The sequence below is a fragment of the Saimiri boliviensis genome, chromosome 7 (assembly GCF_048565385.1).
Source record: "Saimiri boliviensis isolate mSaiBol1 chromosome 7, mSaiBol1.pri, whole genome shotgun sequence".
In the NCBI taxonomy this organism is placed as follows: domain Eukaryota; kingdom Metazoa; phylum Chordata; class Mammalia; order Primates; family Cebidae; genus Saimiri; species Saimiri boliviensis.
The window spans coordinates 20,915,246-20,931,366 of record NC_133455.1 but is presented as its reverse complement, the minus strand read 5'-3'; the positions used below and the strand labels follow the sequence as shown (position 1 = coordinate 20,931,366).

Below are 16,121 nucleotides of genomic sequence, written 5' to 3'. Positions count from 1 at the left end.
TGACAGGAGACATAGTTTAACAGAGTTGAAACTACTGTAGCAAAGCAAATTCCAGGGGAAAGTTGGTTAACAGGTATATCTGGCAAATTGGGAAGATTTCTCTTTACTAAAATGCCCCTTGCTGGGTATGATTCTAATTCTAATCAACTTACTTCTTACTTTCTCAGTTAAGTAGCAACACTGCACTAACCTTCTCTGCTGTTGTGGTCCATATTTGAGCAGCATTTGATTCGGGTGCCATGAGCAAGCTATGTAGCAAGGCGATCACTTCTGCAGCCATGCTGTTTGCCACATGCCCACTGATGAAGGGACGCACGGGATCAGTCCTGCAAATGTCATCAGGAAAAAGTGTCAGTGTCCAGTGATGAGTAAGACTGCAGGGAAGTGGCTTTCTTGGTTAACATCAGAGGGAAACCATTTCTTTTTTTTTTTTTTTTTTGAGACGGAGTTTCGCTCTTGTTACCCAGGCTGGAGTGCAATGGCGCGATCTCGGCTCACCGCAACCTCCGCCTCCTGGGTTCAGGCAATTCTCCTGCCTCAGCCTCCTGAGTAGCTGGGATTACAGGCACGCGCCACCATGCCCAGCTACTTTTTTGTATTTTTAGTAGAGACGGGGTTTCACCATGTTGACCAGGATGGTCTCCATCTCTCGACCTCGTGATCCACCCGCCTCGGCCTCCCAAAGTGCTGGGATTACAGGCTTGAGCCACCGCGCCCGGCCACCATTTCTTTTTATACAAGAAAAAGTAGATTCTGTTGACTGAGAAAGCAAGAAGCTACATTATCTTTAGGAAGAAATCACTGTGTCACATTCTTTGTGGTATCTGAATAACTGTCTCCAACAATGGACCTCAAACTTTATTTATAAGCCATAAGGATCAAGGAAAAATACTGCATTGCAACTATTCCTGGCTTTCAAGCACAAAACATCTCGAACGAACTTCACAGAGGCAACACTTAACTGTTGCTCCTAGAAAGAAGTTTGTGTTCAGTTGGGTCAGTGGGAATGTACCATTTGCAAAAAATAAAGGTAGCAAGAACAGAGTTTACTAATACTACTCAAAAGAATCCTCTGGCTATAAATGCAGAGGATTTATAGCCTGGTGGGAGCATCCCTCTATTCTTTCATGACAACCTCAGACCTACCTGGATGGTCATTATTCTCCAATGTACTCCCAGGCTGCACCTTGAGTACAACTACTATAGCAGATGGGCCTCATTACCAAGAGGTCAAGGGGTTGGTAGAAAATTAAAAAGTCAAAACCAAACCCATTATAAAGTAAACCTGAGATGAGTGTGGACAGCTTCTACTTGTGGAAGGTTTACCTCGCAAGTTCGGAGTTCCTCTCTCGGCAAATCGAAGTTTGGGCAGTTTTCTTTTTGTCGCCTGTAGATAGTCCACTCACAGTCTCTGGGTTGATGGACTCTACCGGTGGCCCAATGCTGACGATGAGGCCCGACTGTGCCCACTTGGTGGCTTTCCTCAGGGCGGCTGCAGCCTCTTCTGTAATCACTTCACAACAGCCACCCTGGGGGTAAGGTTGAAGACACTGAGAATATTTATTTCACTCTTCCCAGCACTGTATTTTTCAAGTCTCTTTCCCCTCAATTACCAAAGCAATCCAGGCTCAGTTTTTAAAAATTCAAACATAAAATATTATACATAGACAGTAAAATTTCCATAGACATCCCAGGCTTCATCCAGGCTGAGATAATGGTCAGTAATCTAGATTACTTCTGTGCAAATTCTGGCATACGTATCACAGGGCTCCGACACACAGGCTGCACTTTGTTTTGCTTTTATCAGTTATCCGTGTATCTCGGAGGCTCTTCCATATCAATACATGGAGATCTGCCTCATTGTTTTTCATAGTTGCACAGTATTTCATTATATGACTGTAATAATTTCTTTAATCAATCCCCTATTTATGAGTATGTTGATCCTATTTTTTGTTTTCGTTTTGTTTTTTTGAGACAGAGTCTTGGCTCTGTCATCCAGGCTGGAGTGCAGTGGTACAATCTTGGCTCACTGCAACCTCTGCCTCCCGGGTTGAAGCGATTCTCCTGCCTCAGCCTCCCAAGTAGCTGGGATTACAGGCGCCCACCATCACGCCCGGGCTAATTTTTGTATTTTTTAGTAGAGACAGGTTTTGCCATGTTGGCCAGGCTGGCCTTGAACTCCTGACCTCAGGTGATCCACCTGCCTCGGCCTTCCCCCAAAGTTCTGGAATTATAGGTGTGAGCCACTGCGCCTGGCCTATTTTGTTTGTTTTTTCAAACAAAACTGTGAAGAACACACTGCATTTATCTCTGGATATTTCAGACTTTATTTACCCTCACCTTGACAATAATGAGTATTCTTAATCTTTCTTAACTTTACTTGTCTGACAGATGAAAAATGATACCTTACTATTGTTTTTATTCCTTTCCTTTAATTATTTGTGAGCCTGGGCATATTTTTATGTTTTTAATAAGGTGTTTGTAATTCTTATTATCTGCTATTCACTTAGCAACCTTTCACCGATTTTCAACTACGTCGCCTATCTCAAACTATTTTTAGGCTATTAAACCATTTCCAATTTCAAACTATTAAACTTTCTTAAAAGAGCTAAGAACAAACTTCTAGGTCAAAACTAAAGTTCTGATCTCGACAAACTGATTTTGACTAGTTCTCTTTAAAATGGCCTCAGTTATCCCACTGACTTCAAGTCTCACCTTGCCTCTTTGTTGGAACTTGAACTAATTTTGCCTTTTCTCAATTTGTTCTGAAAATCTAAAGCATGACAAGTACTCTTCAATCATGGGTTTAATCGGAGCAGGTTTCCCTTCATGAGATTACCTTGGTCATGTCTCGATCCATCTTCACAACTTTCTCCATGTTGGCGCCAGTACCAAGTCGGAAGGGTCGTCCTTCTGAACTACTAAAAAAAGGCAGGCAGAGAGCAGAGCACACCTTACAGGCACTGCCAAAAGTGGGCTGCATGCTATGGAGCCACCTACCCACCGTCAGGCCCCATTATATAAGAACATTAGGTGTTTTCTTTTTTGTTTTTTTTGAGACAGGGTATTGGTCTGTCGCCCAGGCTCGAGTGTAGTGGCATGATCACAGCTCACTGCAGCCTCGACCTCCCCAGGCCTAGGTAATTAATTCTTCCACCTCAGCCTCCCAAGTAGCTGGGACCACAGGTGCATGCTACCATACCCGGCTAATTTTTGTATTTTTTGTAGAGATGGGGTCTCACTATGTTGCTCAGGCTGGTCTCGAACTCTTGAGCTCAAGCCATCCTCCTGCCTTGGACTCCCAAAGCACTGGGATTACAGGCATGAGCCACCATGCCTGGACCTCTAACACTAGCTTTTAAAATCCACTAAGACTCAATTTTTCAAAAGGAAATAATTTATTACTGCTTAATTATATCACTTTAGGGCTAAAACAACAGTGTTTTAGAGCTATAAGGGTATCTAGAAATCCACATGAAAATAATGTAGAAAATAAAAAACTGACATGAACCAGAACGAATGCAGGGCCTAAGGACGTCATCTAAACCCCAAGGAGAGGGAACTTGAACGACAGCATGGATGTGATGCTTTGGTGAATGACTGGATCTTCTTTTCTAATAGTTCAGCTTTCCCTGCCTCCTGAACTTGGCTCTCCAAAAAATCTCTGAGCAAATTTGTGCTATGACACACTGCAATGTCCAGGAATGTTTCTTGGAGATTTCCTCATGTAAGCCCTTACCTGCCATAATCCTGCTTATGGTCCCATTAGTGTTTTTGGTTGCCATAATGGCAAACAAGGGATTCAGTTATGAGGGTAACAACATTGTCACTGAAGTAAAGAGAGGCCTCTTCCATCTGAGACATAAAAACCTGCTCTGAATTCCCTTGTGCTATGCGGCAAGCCTTCCTGTTGCCCTGAATCCCACTAATAAAGCTCTGCAGGTCTGTAATATTTTGAGCAATGATTGTATTTTTACTTCCTTCTTGAGTCATCATACCATTTCATACTTCAACAAATTAAAGCTTTAAAAAAAAGTGTCTCTTGTTTCTCCAACTCACAGTCAATGAGGTGGAGTTTACCTAAATTTACCAACAGCTGAAAGATGCCAACAACTAAAAATCAAACTGCATTTTCCTTCTCAAAGCCCAAGTCACACTGGAGACTTCCCATAGACAATAATACATTGTCCACATGGCTTTAGCTCTCATTTGGGTATAGAGAGACAGTACCAAGTCGTGATTCAGAGTATGGGGTTCTGTGGTCAGAGAGGACTGCATTTACAGTTCAGCTCTGCCTCAGTTTCTTTCTGTGTCACCACAGGAATCACAGTGACAGTGTCTATCTGCAAGGGTTGTAAAGAGGGCCAAGGCAGTTGATACATGTACAGGGCTTACTTAGCACAGTGCCTGTGACATGGGTGGTGCTTGAGGACGTGTAGCTATCATAATCATTACGGTCACCTTAGCAATGGCTGGAGGACTTCATGGGATGACTGATCTTCCCGCTTGTGGATAAATATCGAGAGCTTGCCATCCACAGCTTCACTCTCTTCTCCAGGATCTTTATCTCCTTTCAAGGAATTCTTGGGACTGGTTTTTGTCAGTGTGGTGTCAGGTTCAGAAGCGGTAGGAGAAAGAACTGTCTGACATCCTTTAAGCAAAAAGCAAAGTTCATTCAGGAAAACTGTCGTGTTGTTTTGGCGGCTCTACTAAAATGAAAAACAATGGTTTGGGGTTTGGAATCTCTCTTCCCCCTTCTCTATTCCTCTGTGTCTGCTCCCTTCTCTGTCACTCTCTCTTTCATCACAGGAAGCATAGATGCAAGTGGGGACCTGACTGGGCACAGAAAGAATGCACTGCCACACCACTCTCCCGTTCAGGAGTGTCTCACCTGGAACCACGTAATCTGCCAGCTTTGCTAAAAGCAAGGAGGCTATCTTGGAAGCTGGGTCGCTGGGATCCTCCTGCTCACTGTTTAAGGATGGGACAGAGTAGCTCCAGGGTGGGAGCTCCACGTTTCCACAGTCTTCTACGCTCATCAGGGGCAGCGCTGCCCGGCACAGCTGGAGAATAATAAGGACCAGCTTTGGAGACGGGCGTTGGTCAAGCAGCAGGGAGAGGAGTTTGGACACACAAGCTGGCTGGCTCAGGATGGCTTTACCTATGTGGCTCCTGCAAAAAAAGGAAGAAAACGTAAACTGTGCTGGAAATGCTGATCTATAGACATTCAGAAGCAAGAGTTCTCTAAATGAAATAAACCAATGAAATCTGATTTCAGGAAGAAGACATGAATTTGGCACTATGCTTCCGTGAATAATTAAGAATTTTGGAAACATTTGATGAAACCAAATAACCACTAATACTTAAAAAGAAAGATTTTTAAATATTTTCTGATTTCTCATGTTTACTTAATTGAGATCCTAAATTCAGAGTGCTTCATGGAGCACTGAGACTTAGAAACTCAAATGAAGAGCTTTTCTGTTTGTCATTTATTCTTTCATTTTTTTTAAATAGGAAAAAAAACATACAAATTTATTTAACCTGTATATACAGGAGCCTTCAGAGTGAAGACCAAATTTCCCATGAGTTACAGAAGCTTATATACTACCTTGAGGTTACAGAAAGAATGGGAGCTTGAATCCTGGTAAATCAGGTTATGGGAGAGGGGAGGAGAAGTATTCTATTGAGGGGCAATAAACGATTGCTAGAGAGAATGACTGGATCTGGGAACAGAGATTAACTTGTAAATAGTTCTCTTTGGAATTTATGTCATTTATTCTTTCTTAACGAGTACCTCAAGACCAAAGCCATCACGCAGTGTTGGACAGGCTTCAACATTCTGGAATCTGCCACAGCTAAAACTGTTACATTCCGAGAAAGCTAGATAACCTGCAGTCAGTCATATGTGGACATTTTAAGGGCCTCATGGCTCACATAGGGGATATACAACCAACACAGAATATCTTCTTTTAAAGACACAGTATGAGAAAGTGAGTTAATTACAGGCCCTGACTCATTACTCTTTAATCTTGCTATAATGAGGGTAAGATTTTTGGTTAATGAATACAACTGCATCTATGGGAAAGGTTAGCAGCTGCTGTCAGTAAGCTATTAAAGCAAATGATAATATATTATTTTATGATTTAGCTATTCACCTAAATAATCCTTACATTTTGGAACTAAATACTATGTTTCAATGACTTTATTCTCCATTATTTTTTTTTTTTTTTTGAGACAGAGTTTCGATCTTGTTACCCAGGCTGGAGTGCAATGGCGTGATCTTGGCTCACCACAACCTCTGTCGTCTCCTGGGTTCAGGCAATGCTCCTGCCTCAGCCTCCTGAGTAGCTGGGATTACAGGCATGCGCCACCATGCCCAGCTAGTTTTTTGTATTTTTTAGTAGAGACGGGATTTCACCATGTTGACCAGGATGGTCTCGATCTCTTGACCTCGTGATCCACCCGTCTCGGCCTCCCAAAGTGCTGGGATTATAGGCGTGAGCCACCGCGCCCGGCCTCTCCATTATTTTTTTTTTTTTGGAGGCAAGAATGTGTCAAAATGACCTAGTAATTTAGCTATTTCAAAAGACAACAACCACCAAAAGAAACCGCAATCATTCAAGAGGAAAGCCAGCTTCTCCCAAAGCTCCAGGCTGGACCACGCATACCTTGAGAGATCATTGAGAAGACTAAGGACATCCTGGAGTGCGTCGTTCCCAGCAGCCTGGTTGCCACAGCACTCTGTGGCTCGGGCAAGGTGGTTGGTGAGAAGGCTGGACACCTGCCGGGCCAGACCTGAGTGCACGGCCTCTGTAGAGCCACCTTCACAGTTAAAGAGAGAAAAAAAGAGCTTGGTAAAAACCTAAGGGTGCCACGGTGAGCCTGCGGGGTAGTGAGCCCTGTCCTTAACTAATTTTTCTTTATCTTGCTCAATGTTTCATGAACCATCCAATTACTGTCTCCTTATTAGATAATATCTATACACAAAAAGGGTAATAGTTAAAAATAACTCAGTGTTGGGGGTAGACATTACTATTAATGAAAACTGAGTATGATTAGTCCATATATAACCAAACAACATACTTAACTGATAGGGAAAAATCACTATTTCACTGGTGATGAAAACATCTTGATGTTTTAACTCATACTTTCCCAAACACAATAAAAAATCTTTCTAGATTATTCCACATTCACCACAGTTCCAGAACCTCCCAAGCATCCCTTGTAAAAGTTATGAAAAAGTATTTGTCATTTCCTGAACTTTCCATGCTCTTTTAGATCCGAGTCTAAACATGCTGTTAGTTCTGCTTGAAAGTCTTCTCCATCCTTCAAGAATAACTCCTGTGTCACGTTCTCTGGGAAGCTTTGCCAGCTGCCTAGCACAGCTGATCTCTGACACCTCTACACTACACTGCACTTCCTATCCACCTCAGTTGTGACACTGATTACATTACAAGTATTTGCTTATTGATCTATTTCTCTGCCAGACCTTTTTTTTTAGACAGAGTCTCCCTTTGTTGCCCAAGCTGGAATGCAGTGGCATGATCTTCGCTCACTGCAACCTCCACCTCCCAGGTTCCAGTGATTCCCCTGCCTCAGCCTCCTGAGTAGCTGGGATTACAGACGTGCACCACCATGCCCAGCTAATTTTTGTATTTTTAGTAGAGACGGGGTTTCACCATGTTGGCTAGGCTGGTCTTGAACTCTTGACCTTGTGATTCACCTGCCTCGGCCTCCCAAAGTGCTGGGATTACAGGTGTGAGCCACTGCACACCTTAGACCATATTTTTAAAGGGAGAAACAATGGCTTATTCATTTTTTGCCTGGCATACAACAGACTCTCAAGACATTAAAATGCATCATGAACAAATAAACAGATAAATAAACAAGTTATATACACAGGACTGAAAGGGGAAATTTATCCTTCAAGTTTACTTTTAAAAAAAAAATTAGGTAGAGAAAAGAGAGGAAAAGGAGAAGGGCAGAAAGACTTCCACAAAGAGTGTGGAAGGGGTTTCCAGAGGGGAAATTGAGGAGGGGAAAAAGAGCTCCCACCACGTGGGAGGGGATTCCAGAGAGCTGGAAATCCCTACTTTTTTTTTTTTCTTTAAACAAGATCTTGATCTGTTGCCCAGGGAGTGCAGTGGAATGATCACAGCTCACTGCAGCCTTGACCTTCTTGGCTCAAGCAATCTTCCCACTTCAGCCTTCTGAATAGCTGGGACTATAGGCACGTGTTACTGTTGCAGCTCAAGTTTACTTTTTATTTAAATTGGTCACTAAAAATAAAATTTGGAAACATCACCTTAAAAATGCAACTGAGAGGCCACTTCAAAAAATATTTGTTTTTTTTGAATGCCAAGGTGCGAGGACTGCTTGAGGCCAGGAGTTTGAGACCAACCTGGGCAACACAGCAAGATCCTGTCTCTAGCTGGGCATGGTAGAGTGCACCTATAGCCCTACTTGGGAGGCTAAGGTTGGGGGATCACTTATTGCTTGAGCCAGGGAGGTCGAGGTTAAAGTGAGCTATGATTGCACCACCGTACCCTAGCTTGGGTGACAGACTTTATGTCTAATAATTTTTTTAAATTAAAAAAAATCTATTTGGAGATTGTTAGCAGTGTTGACAGGGATAGAATAAAAAATACCTTCTCAATTTCCTGGAGTTACGGTATTCCTTTAGGGTATGGGGATATCATTTAGTCTTATCGTAAAGCTGTAAGTTTTCAAAGAACCACACTGAGGATAAGTCTCTCATGAAATCATCCACTGATTTAACTTATCTGATCATGTCATTTAACAGAGGCTTTCTTTCTCTTATTTAGCACAGACAACCTAATAAACTAATACACCAACAGAAGAAATCAGTGAGCTCTAGAAAGGAGTCCGGCATCTCACCTTCTTCTTTTTCCCACTCAACACAGCGGTTGGCAAGCACCTGGAAGGCGGCCCAGGCCATGGTGGCCACCTTCTGCTTCTTGGTCTGTTTCTCACTGGAGCTGGACTCGGTCTGACTGCTCAAGCTGCACAGGCGATCCATGAGCTGCACAAGGCCACTGCGTACCAGGCACTTCTCTTCACTCCTGACAAAGGGTCATGGATTGCACTGGATAAACATAACTGACCAACACTCATGAAACTCTCACTGAAGTTCAAAGCATCAAAGGGGCATAAAACATGCTGGTATAGTTCTTTCCCTACAACTTAGGATACTGCCATGTGCAATCAAACACAAAAGATTTTCTTATAATGATGATTCCCTTCATTAACAAAGAACTTCAAATTCTGGTTTATTACAACACCAAAGCAAAAAAATGGATGGAATCAACTCATTGTTGCCATGATGGAAAAAAATAATATACTTGTCCGAAGGGAATTCAATTAATGCCTGACATCTTCAAATTAGTAACTAAGTGACCCAAGAGAGAAAATAAATGTGCATATGCAAAATATTTCTGTCAAATATGTAAGTAATTTCCTAGAGACCTTTTATTTTTCTTTGACCCTCCATATCTTCACAATGTAATATAATCCTAATGGCTGCATTTAGTCATGTAGGAACTCAATACTAAGAAATTTACATAGGAACCTTAGGTGTCTTTTAGGAGAAAAGTTTCGTTTAGTTAGTTCCCAAATAATGAAAGCAAAAAATCCAGTTTTTAAAATTAAAAATACTTTCAGTTAATCGACTATACAGCAGTGTAACTTACATACAACAAAAGGCCTTTCTGTACTTACCTCGTGTAAGGTATGGTACACAAAAGTCCAATGCTATTTGCACAAGCGATGGGGTAACGAGCACACAAAGACACAACAGAGGTCATGGTCTCGCCAAAGGCTTCCTGGACCTGCTCGACCATCCCACCACATGTGAGTTCTTCAATTCTGTGAAAGAGAGACCAAAGGTCAGGCTTCTGGAACCATATCAAGAACACTGGATGTGACCATGTGAGCAGGTGAGGCCTCTTGAGAAACTCTAGCATATCTGGATGAATCCAGAACTGAAAGGATCTTAGAGACTATCCAACTCAGCATTTCCCAAACTATGTAAGACTGAGGTGTGCCTCCAAAACTGGTTCACACTCCAGAAAAGTCTGAGAAATCCTGGGTTAAGGAAATTCAAAACAGACTATTGTAGGACTTTTCAGAGCCTTTAATAAGGATAAAGTGAACAGCCTCTCTCTATAAGCAGAGAACATTTAACACTTCCCAAACTTATCTGATCATGAAACTGGTACAATAATCCAAGTAGCACTGAATACTGTAAATGCTTTTTTTTTTTTTTTTTTTTTTAAATTTTTTTGAGATAGGGTCTTGCTCTGTTACCCAGGCTGGAGTACAGTGGTACAATCACAGCTCACTGCAGCCTTGGCCACTTGGACTCAGGTGATCCTCCCACCTCTGTCTCCCAAGTAGCGGGGACCACAGATGCACACCACCACATCCAGCTAATTTTTTTGACTTTTAGTAGAGGTGATGTTTCACTATGTTGTCCAGGCTGGTCTCAAACTCCTGAGCTCAAGCCATCCTCCCACCTCAGCCTCCCTAAGTGCTGGGATTACAGGCCTGAGCCACTGTGCCTAGTCAAGGCAGTTTTATTAATGAGACAACTAAGGTTCAAATGGATTAGTTAAGTGTCTGTTTTCGAGTTCACCCTTCAGTTATTAGCAGAAGATGAAAGCCTAGTTGATATAAAGTAAGACTTTCCCAATGTAAAACACAACATAGGGCCAATTGTATACCAATTAATATTAGTTTAGAACTGAAACTATCAGGATTTATCTATAAAGACATGCAACATAATATTGTTTATGATAGCAAAAACTAACCTAATGTTCAAAAATAGGGAATCTGTTAAAGTTTCAAGCATATAATGCAGTGCTACACAACTACTAAAAGCACTACGGGAGACGTCTATGGTTAGAACACAGATACCAAAGTGTTAACAGATGTTACCTTAAGAGGGTGTACTTGTAGTTGATTTTCATTTTATTCTTTGGCATGTTCTACATTTTTTTTTCCAAGTTTCTGACAAATGACATTAATAATCAAGGGAAAAAGGAACAGTGCTGCCAGTTTTATGGAGAAATTAAATTGTGGAAATAGGCTATGGTAATCATGAGGGCTTTTCACTGTATCTTTCTGGGCACTGTGTGGTTGGCCGGGCAGTGAAAAGTCTGGCCAATGAGCCAGAGTTCTGACAAGGAGCCTGGCAGCACTCAAGGTGGTAGTTTCCTCCTCTGTGATTACCATCAGCCAGCACGAACCCATCATGAACAGAAGCAAGACCTAAAATTTTGTTTTCTTCTTTTTATTTTTATTTTTTTGTGACAAGGTCTTGCTCTGTTGCCCAGGCTAAAGTGCAGGGTGGTGCAATCATAGCTCACTGCAACCTCAATCTCCTGGCCTCAGGCAATCCTCCTGCCTCAGCTTCCCCAGTAGCTGGGACCACAGGCATGCGTCACCACTCCCAGCTAATTTTTTCTTTTTTGTAGAGACAGGGTCTCACTATATTGCCCAGGCTGGTCTTGAACTCCTGGCCTCCAGTGATCCTCCTGCCTTGGCCTCCCTAAGTGCTGGGATTATATATGTGAGCCACTGCACCCCACAAAATTTTGTCTTTTAAGCCACTGAAATTTTGAACCTGTTTCCAAAGAATAGTCTGACCTACCCTGCAGCCCCAGCTACTTGGAAGGCCTAGGTGGGAGGATCTCAAGATTTCTAAAAATACTCACTTCAGCACTTAATTAACCCATTTTCCTCCAGCCACTGGACACTCTCTGCCTGTTGGCCAGAATTCCTTAAAGAACTGCCAGGAGCCATAGCAGCTCCAGTCCAGGGCTTGTAGAGAAATGCATTTTCAATTTCTTCTTGAAGATCTTTGAAGCCCAATAGGAAATTCAAATAGGAAAACTCCTCACACATGAGTTATAAAACCATCTTCAGAGTTAGTACCTACAATTAGGTTCATAGAAATTGGTTCAGCAATAATAGTCACAGAAATATATAAAAATATACATAGAAGGAGGTTGTGATGGAAGCACTGTTGTTAGTGCAAAAATAAAACAAAAACAAAAGAAATAAAGACAAATGAATCTATGTGTCCATCAGTAGAAAATGAGTTAAATTTTTTAGAAAAGGTCATGTATACAATGTGTATCTATGAGCTCTTAAAAATGATAAAGCAGCCAAATGTGGTGGCTCATGCCTTTAATCCCAGCAGTCTGGAAGGCTGAGGCAGTAGGATCCCTTGAACCCAGAAGTTCGAGACCAACCTGGGCAACATGGAAGATCCCATCTCTACAAAAAATAAATACATTAGCTGAGCATGGTGGTATGCACCTGTAGTCCCAGCTACTCAGGAGGCTGAGGTGGGAGGATCACTTAAGGCTGGGGAGGTTGAGGCTGCAGTGAGCCATGATCACATCACTGCATGCCAGCCTGGGTGACAGAACGAGAACTTGTTTTTCTTTGGGGGAAAAAAAAAAAAAGGCTGTGCATGGTGGCTCATGTCTGGAATCCCAGCACTTAGGGAGGCTGAGGTGGGCAGATCACCTGAGGTCAGGAGTTTGAGACCAGCCTGGCCAACATGGTGAAACCCTTTCTCTACTAGAAATATAAAAATTAGCCAGGTGTGGTGGCCTGTAATCCCAGCTACTCAGGAGACTGAGGCATGAGAATTGCTTGAACCCAGGAGATGGAAGTTGCCATGAGCCAAGATCATGCCACTGCACTCCAGCCTGGGTGACAAGAGTAAGACTCTGTCTCAAATTAAAAAACAAAAAGATAAAGCAGACCACACCTATATGTATTGACATAAAAACAGATATCTAAGATATCTAAGACATACTTAGCAAAATAGTCATTGTCATAGAAAGGCATGTATAATATAATCTGAATTGAGTTGAAAAAATTTACACACATACACATTTACGTGTACAAAGAGAATTATACAGCTGCTTATGCCTGTATGGTTGCTATAACGAGCTCTTAATGAACAGAGAGGAATTTAGGAGGAGAAGGTGAATACCGAGAGTTTTAAACTTTTTTGCAAGATAATATGACACTTTTATATAAATATTTCAGAGGAAGACATTAGCAAGTACCACCACCTATGTTTGGACTCCAGGAATAATCTTTGGAATGGCTCTGACCATTCTAGACAGGACAGTATGAACTAAGAGAAACAACTAACCTGGGTCCTCCCTGAAGGACCATTGTCACTGGACCCACAAGATGCGTCACTCCCCCGACTCTCACGGCAGCCGTCAGCAATTCCCGCATGTGCACCAGTGCCTGCTTGCGAGTGTTTCCCCGGCGCCACCTTGTCTGTGCAGCCAAAAGAAAACTGCTGCTGGACACCTGAAATGCACAAGAAGGAGGGACACCTGACTCCTGCTAACTGCTGCAAGCCCCTGCATACTGTTAGGTGCTATTCATCTAGAGCACGCAAAACGTGACGTACAGCTTGGTCAGGGTTGGTGCCGATGAAAGCAAATAGCTGCCCTAGCAGGACACTGTAGGTGGGCTTGTCCCTGCTGTCCTCGATGGCTAGTGACTGCAGGAGTGTAAAGGAGCTGCTGCGGTGGCTGGTCACGTGGCGACGCCTACAGGGAACATAGAACAGACTGGCAAGACAAGAAACACACTTAGGGAGCTTGTTTTGATGAATGCATTCAGCTGCATGTGGGAACCCAACCCTGGCCATTAGCCATTTACCTCTGATTTGCTCTAGTAAATTCCAAATCTTCATTACCAATCATTTCCAGGTCAGAAGGAGCTGACATGCTGCGAAGAAAAACAGGCTGCCTGACAGCGTGAGATATCACTTTTGTTTCAGAAGCTGATTTACAAGCTGGAAAAAAAAGGAATAAAAATGCTGACATTTCTGCTATCTATACAACAACAGCCAAATGCAACACAGAACTACCAAACCATCTAAGTGTATCTTTGCTTTCTATCAGAGTTCAGTCACCAATCTAGCTAGCGTAGCATACTGTCAATTTTTAAACCTAAATATTAGGTTAAAAATTATTTGAACTTAAAAAATTAAAAATTTTTATTAAATTGGTTTTCTGTATAAAAGCTGAAAATTAATTTCATAGCTATCAATGTTCACTTTAATGTAAGCATTCTAAAAAGCATGGGAGGACACAGAAAATAATTTCCAGAAAACACAAATATTTCTTAATTTTTAAATTTCTTATTTTTTTGAGATGGGTCTCGCTGTGTCTCACAGGCTGGAGTGCAGTGGTGTGATCTCAGCTCACTACAACCTTCATCTGCCGGGTTCAAGTGATTCTCCTGCTTCAGCCTCCCAAGTAGCTGCAATTACAGGTGTGAGCCACCACACCCAGCTAATTTTTGCATTTTTTTTTAGTAGAGATGGGGTTTCACCATGTTTTGGCCAGGCTAGTCTCAAACTCCTGACTTCAAGTGATCTGCCCACTCTGGCCTCCCAAAGTGCTGGAATTACACGCGTGAGCCACCACACCGGGACCAAATTTCTTAATTCAAATAAATCCAAATCCATTTTGTTTAGAGATGACTTTTTTACCGCTTTAACCCCAGATTTATTTAGCTGACTTATTGTCATTTGATGATACCTCTGCTTTGGCCATAGTTGGTGGAAATAAGTATTACATTTGAGTTGGAATCTGAATGGGTCTTTCTATAAGATACACTCCTTAACCCTGTCCAGGGAAATAGCTGTTTTATAAAATAATCCTTAAATGGAAGAAGATAAAACTATACGTCAAGACTAAGAAAAAAAGATGTTGAGAAAGAAAAAAAACCATTTAATTTTATTATTCTAAAATTTTCACGTATTTATTTATTTAGGGACAGGGTCTTGCTCTGTTGCCCAGGCTGAAGTGAAGTACTACAATCACGGCTCACTGCAGCTTTGAACTCCCAGACTCAAGCAATCCTCCCAACTCAGCCTCTCAAGTAGCTGGGATTACAGGCACGTGCCACCATGCCTGGCTGATTTTTGTGTTTTTTTTTTTTTTTTTTTTTTGTAGAGACCAGGTCCTGCTATGTGGCAAAGCCTCATCTTGAACTTCTGGTTTAAAAGATCCTCCTGCCTTGGCCTTCCAAAGTGCTGGGATTACAGGTATGAGCCACTGTGCCCCGCTGAGAAAACCTTTTTTTATCTGTCTTAAGAGTAGTTACACAGCTTAAATATAAAAAAAGTATAATTTTTGAGGATACTGTTATCTCTGAGGTCAAGAGCCTCTGGGACAGTATTGACAGCCTTATCTAGTGCTCATGTCTATATATACGACCTTTAACAAGGGCTTATGTGTATAGCAGACCATCCTGGTATGTGATTATACCACACACTCAGCACATGTCTCTCTCCCAAACCTGGGTCTTCCCCTGAAGTTCTGAGGGAGAACCTGTATTAGACAATGAGATTCTGGGAGTTCTCCTAGACTTCAAATCCTAAGTAAGAAGAGCCTTAGATGACCAGCTGGGATAAAAACAAGTTTGCCTGCTCCCTACTGCCCACTGGGCAATGGGGCTATGTAACATGGACTCTTTCAATTAAGAACATGTTTATTAACTTTATCTCTCAAGTTAAGAATGAATGCTTGTGGGCTGTGCCGTGTTAACAGATCCTGTCTTAAGTAAGAAGACTCAATGATTTTCCCGAGAGATGCATTTTTAAGCTAACAATGTGACCTAGACCACGTGTGGTGGCTCATGCCTGTAATCCCAGCACTATGGGAGGCTGAGGTGGGTGGATCACTTAAGGTTAGGAGTTCAAGACCAGCCTGATCAACATGGCAAAACCCTGTCTCTACTAAAAATACAAAAATTAGTTGGGCGTGATGGTGGGTACCTGTATTCCCACCTACTTGGGAAGCTGAGGCAGGAGAATTGCTTGAAACCAGGAGGCAGAGATTGCAGTGAGCTGAGATAGTCCACTGCACTCCAACCTGGGCAACAGAGCGAGACTCCGTCTCACAACAATAAATAAAATGTGACCTAGAAAAACTTAATTCCCAGGAAGTCATAACACAAGTCATACCACATAATTACTAAAGATGAAATGCAAACTCAGCTTCAAGTAAAGAGGAAAAAATGATATTACAAGATTCACAATGTTGACTAAT

At 42.1% G+C, this 16,121-nt stretch overlaps 1 protein-coding gene across 10 annotated transcripts in view; it reads right to left on the bottom strand.

Moving 5' to 3' along the window:
• The window catches only part of HECTD4 (HECT domain E3 ubiquitin protein ligase 4), a 238,568-nt gene that overhangs the window by 75,641 nt on the left and 146,806 nt on the right, over nt 1-16,121 (bottom strand). For 7 of the 10 annotated variants that reach the window (XM_074402205.1, XM_074402206.1, XM_074402207.1 and 4 more), the window contains exons 30-40: nt 13,720-13,855; nt 13,466-13,628; nt 13,196-13,362; nt 9,739-9,885; nt 8,899-9,083; nt 6,669-6,822; nt 4,892-5,172; nt 4,462-4,651; nt 2,840-2,921; nt 1,327-1,529; nt 191-326 (exon numbers count right to left, since the gene is read on the bottom strand). In XM_074402205.1, coding sequence (XP_074258306.1) covers nt 191-326; nt 1,327-1,529; nt 2,840-2,921; nt 4,462-4,651; nt 4,892-5,172; nt 6,669-6,822; nt 8,899-9,083; nt 9,739-9,885; nt 13,196-13,362; nt 13,466-13,628; nt 13,720-13,855 — 1,844 coding nt within the window. The remainder of the gene's footprint in view (nt 1-190; nt 327-1,326; nt 1,530-2,839; nt 2,922-4,461; nt 4,652-4,891; nt 5,173-6,668; nt 6,823-8,898; nt 9,084-9,738; nt 9,886-13,195; nt 13,363-13,465; nt 13,629-13,719; nt 13,856-16,121) is intronic. The other 3 variants (XM_074402208.1, XM_039471729.2, XM_010342863.3) reach the window with 1 other exon arrangement.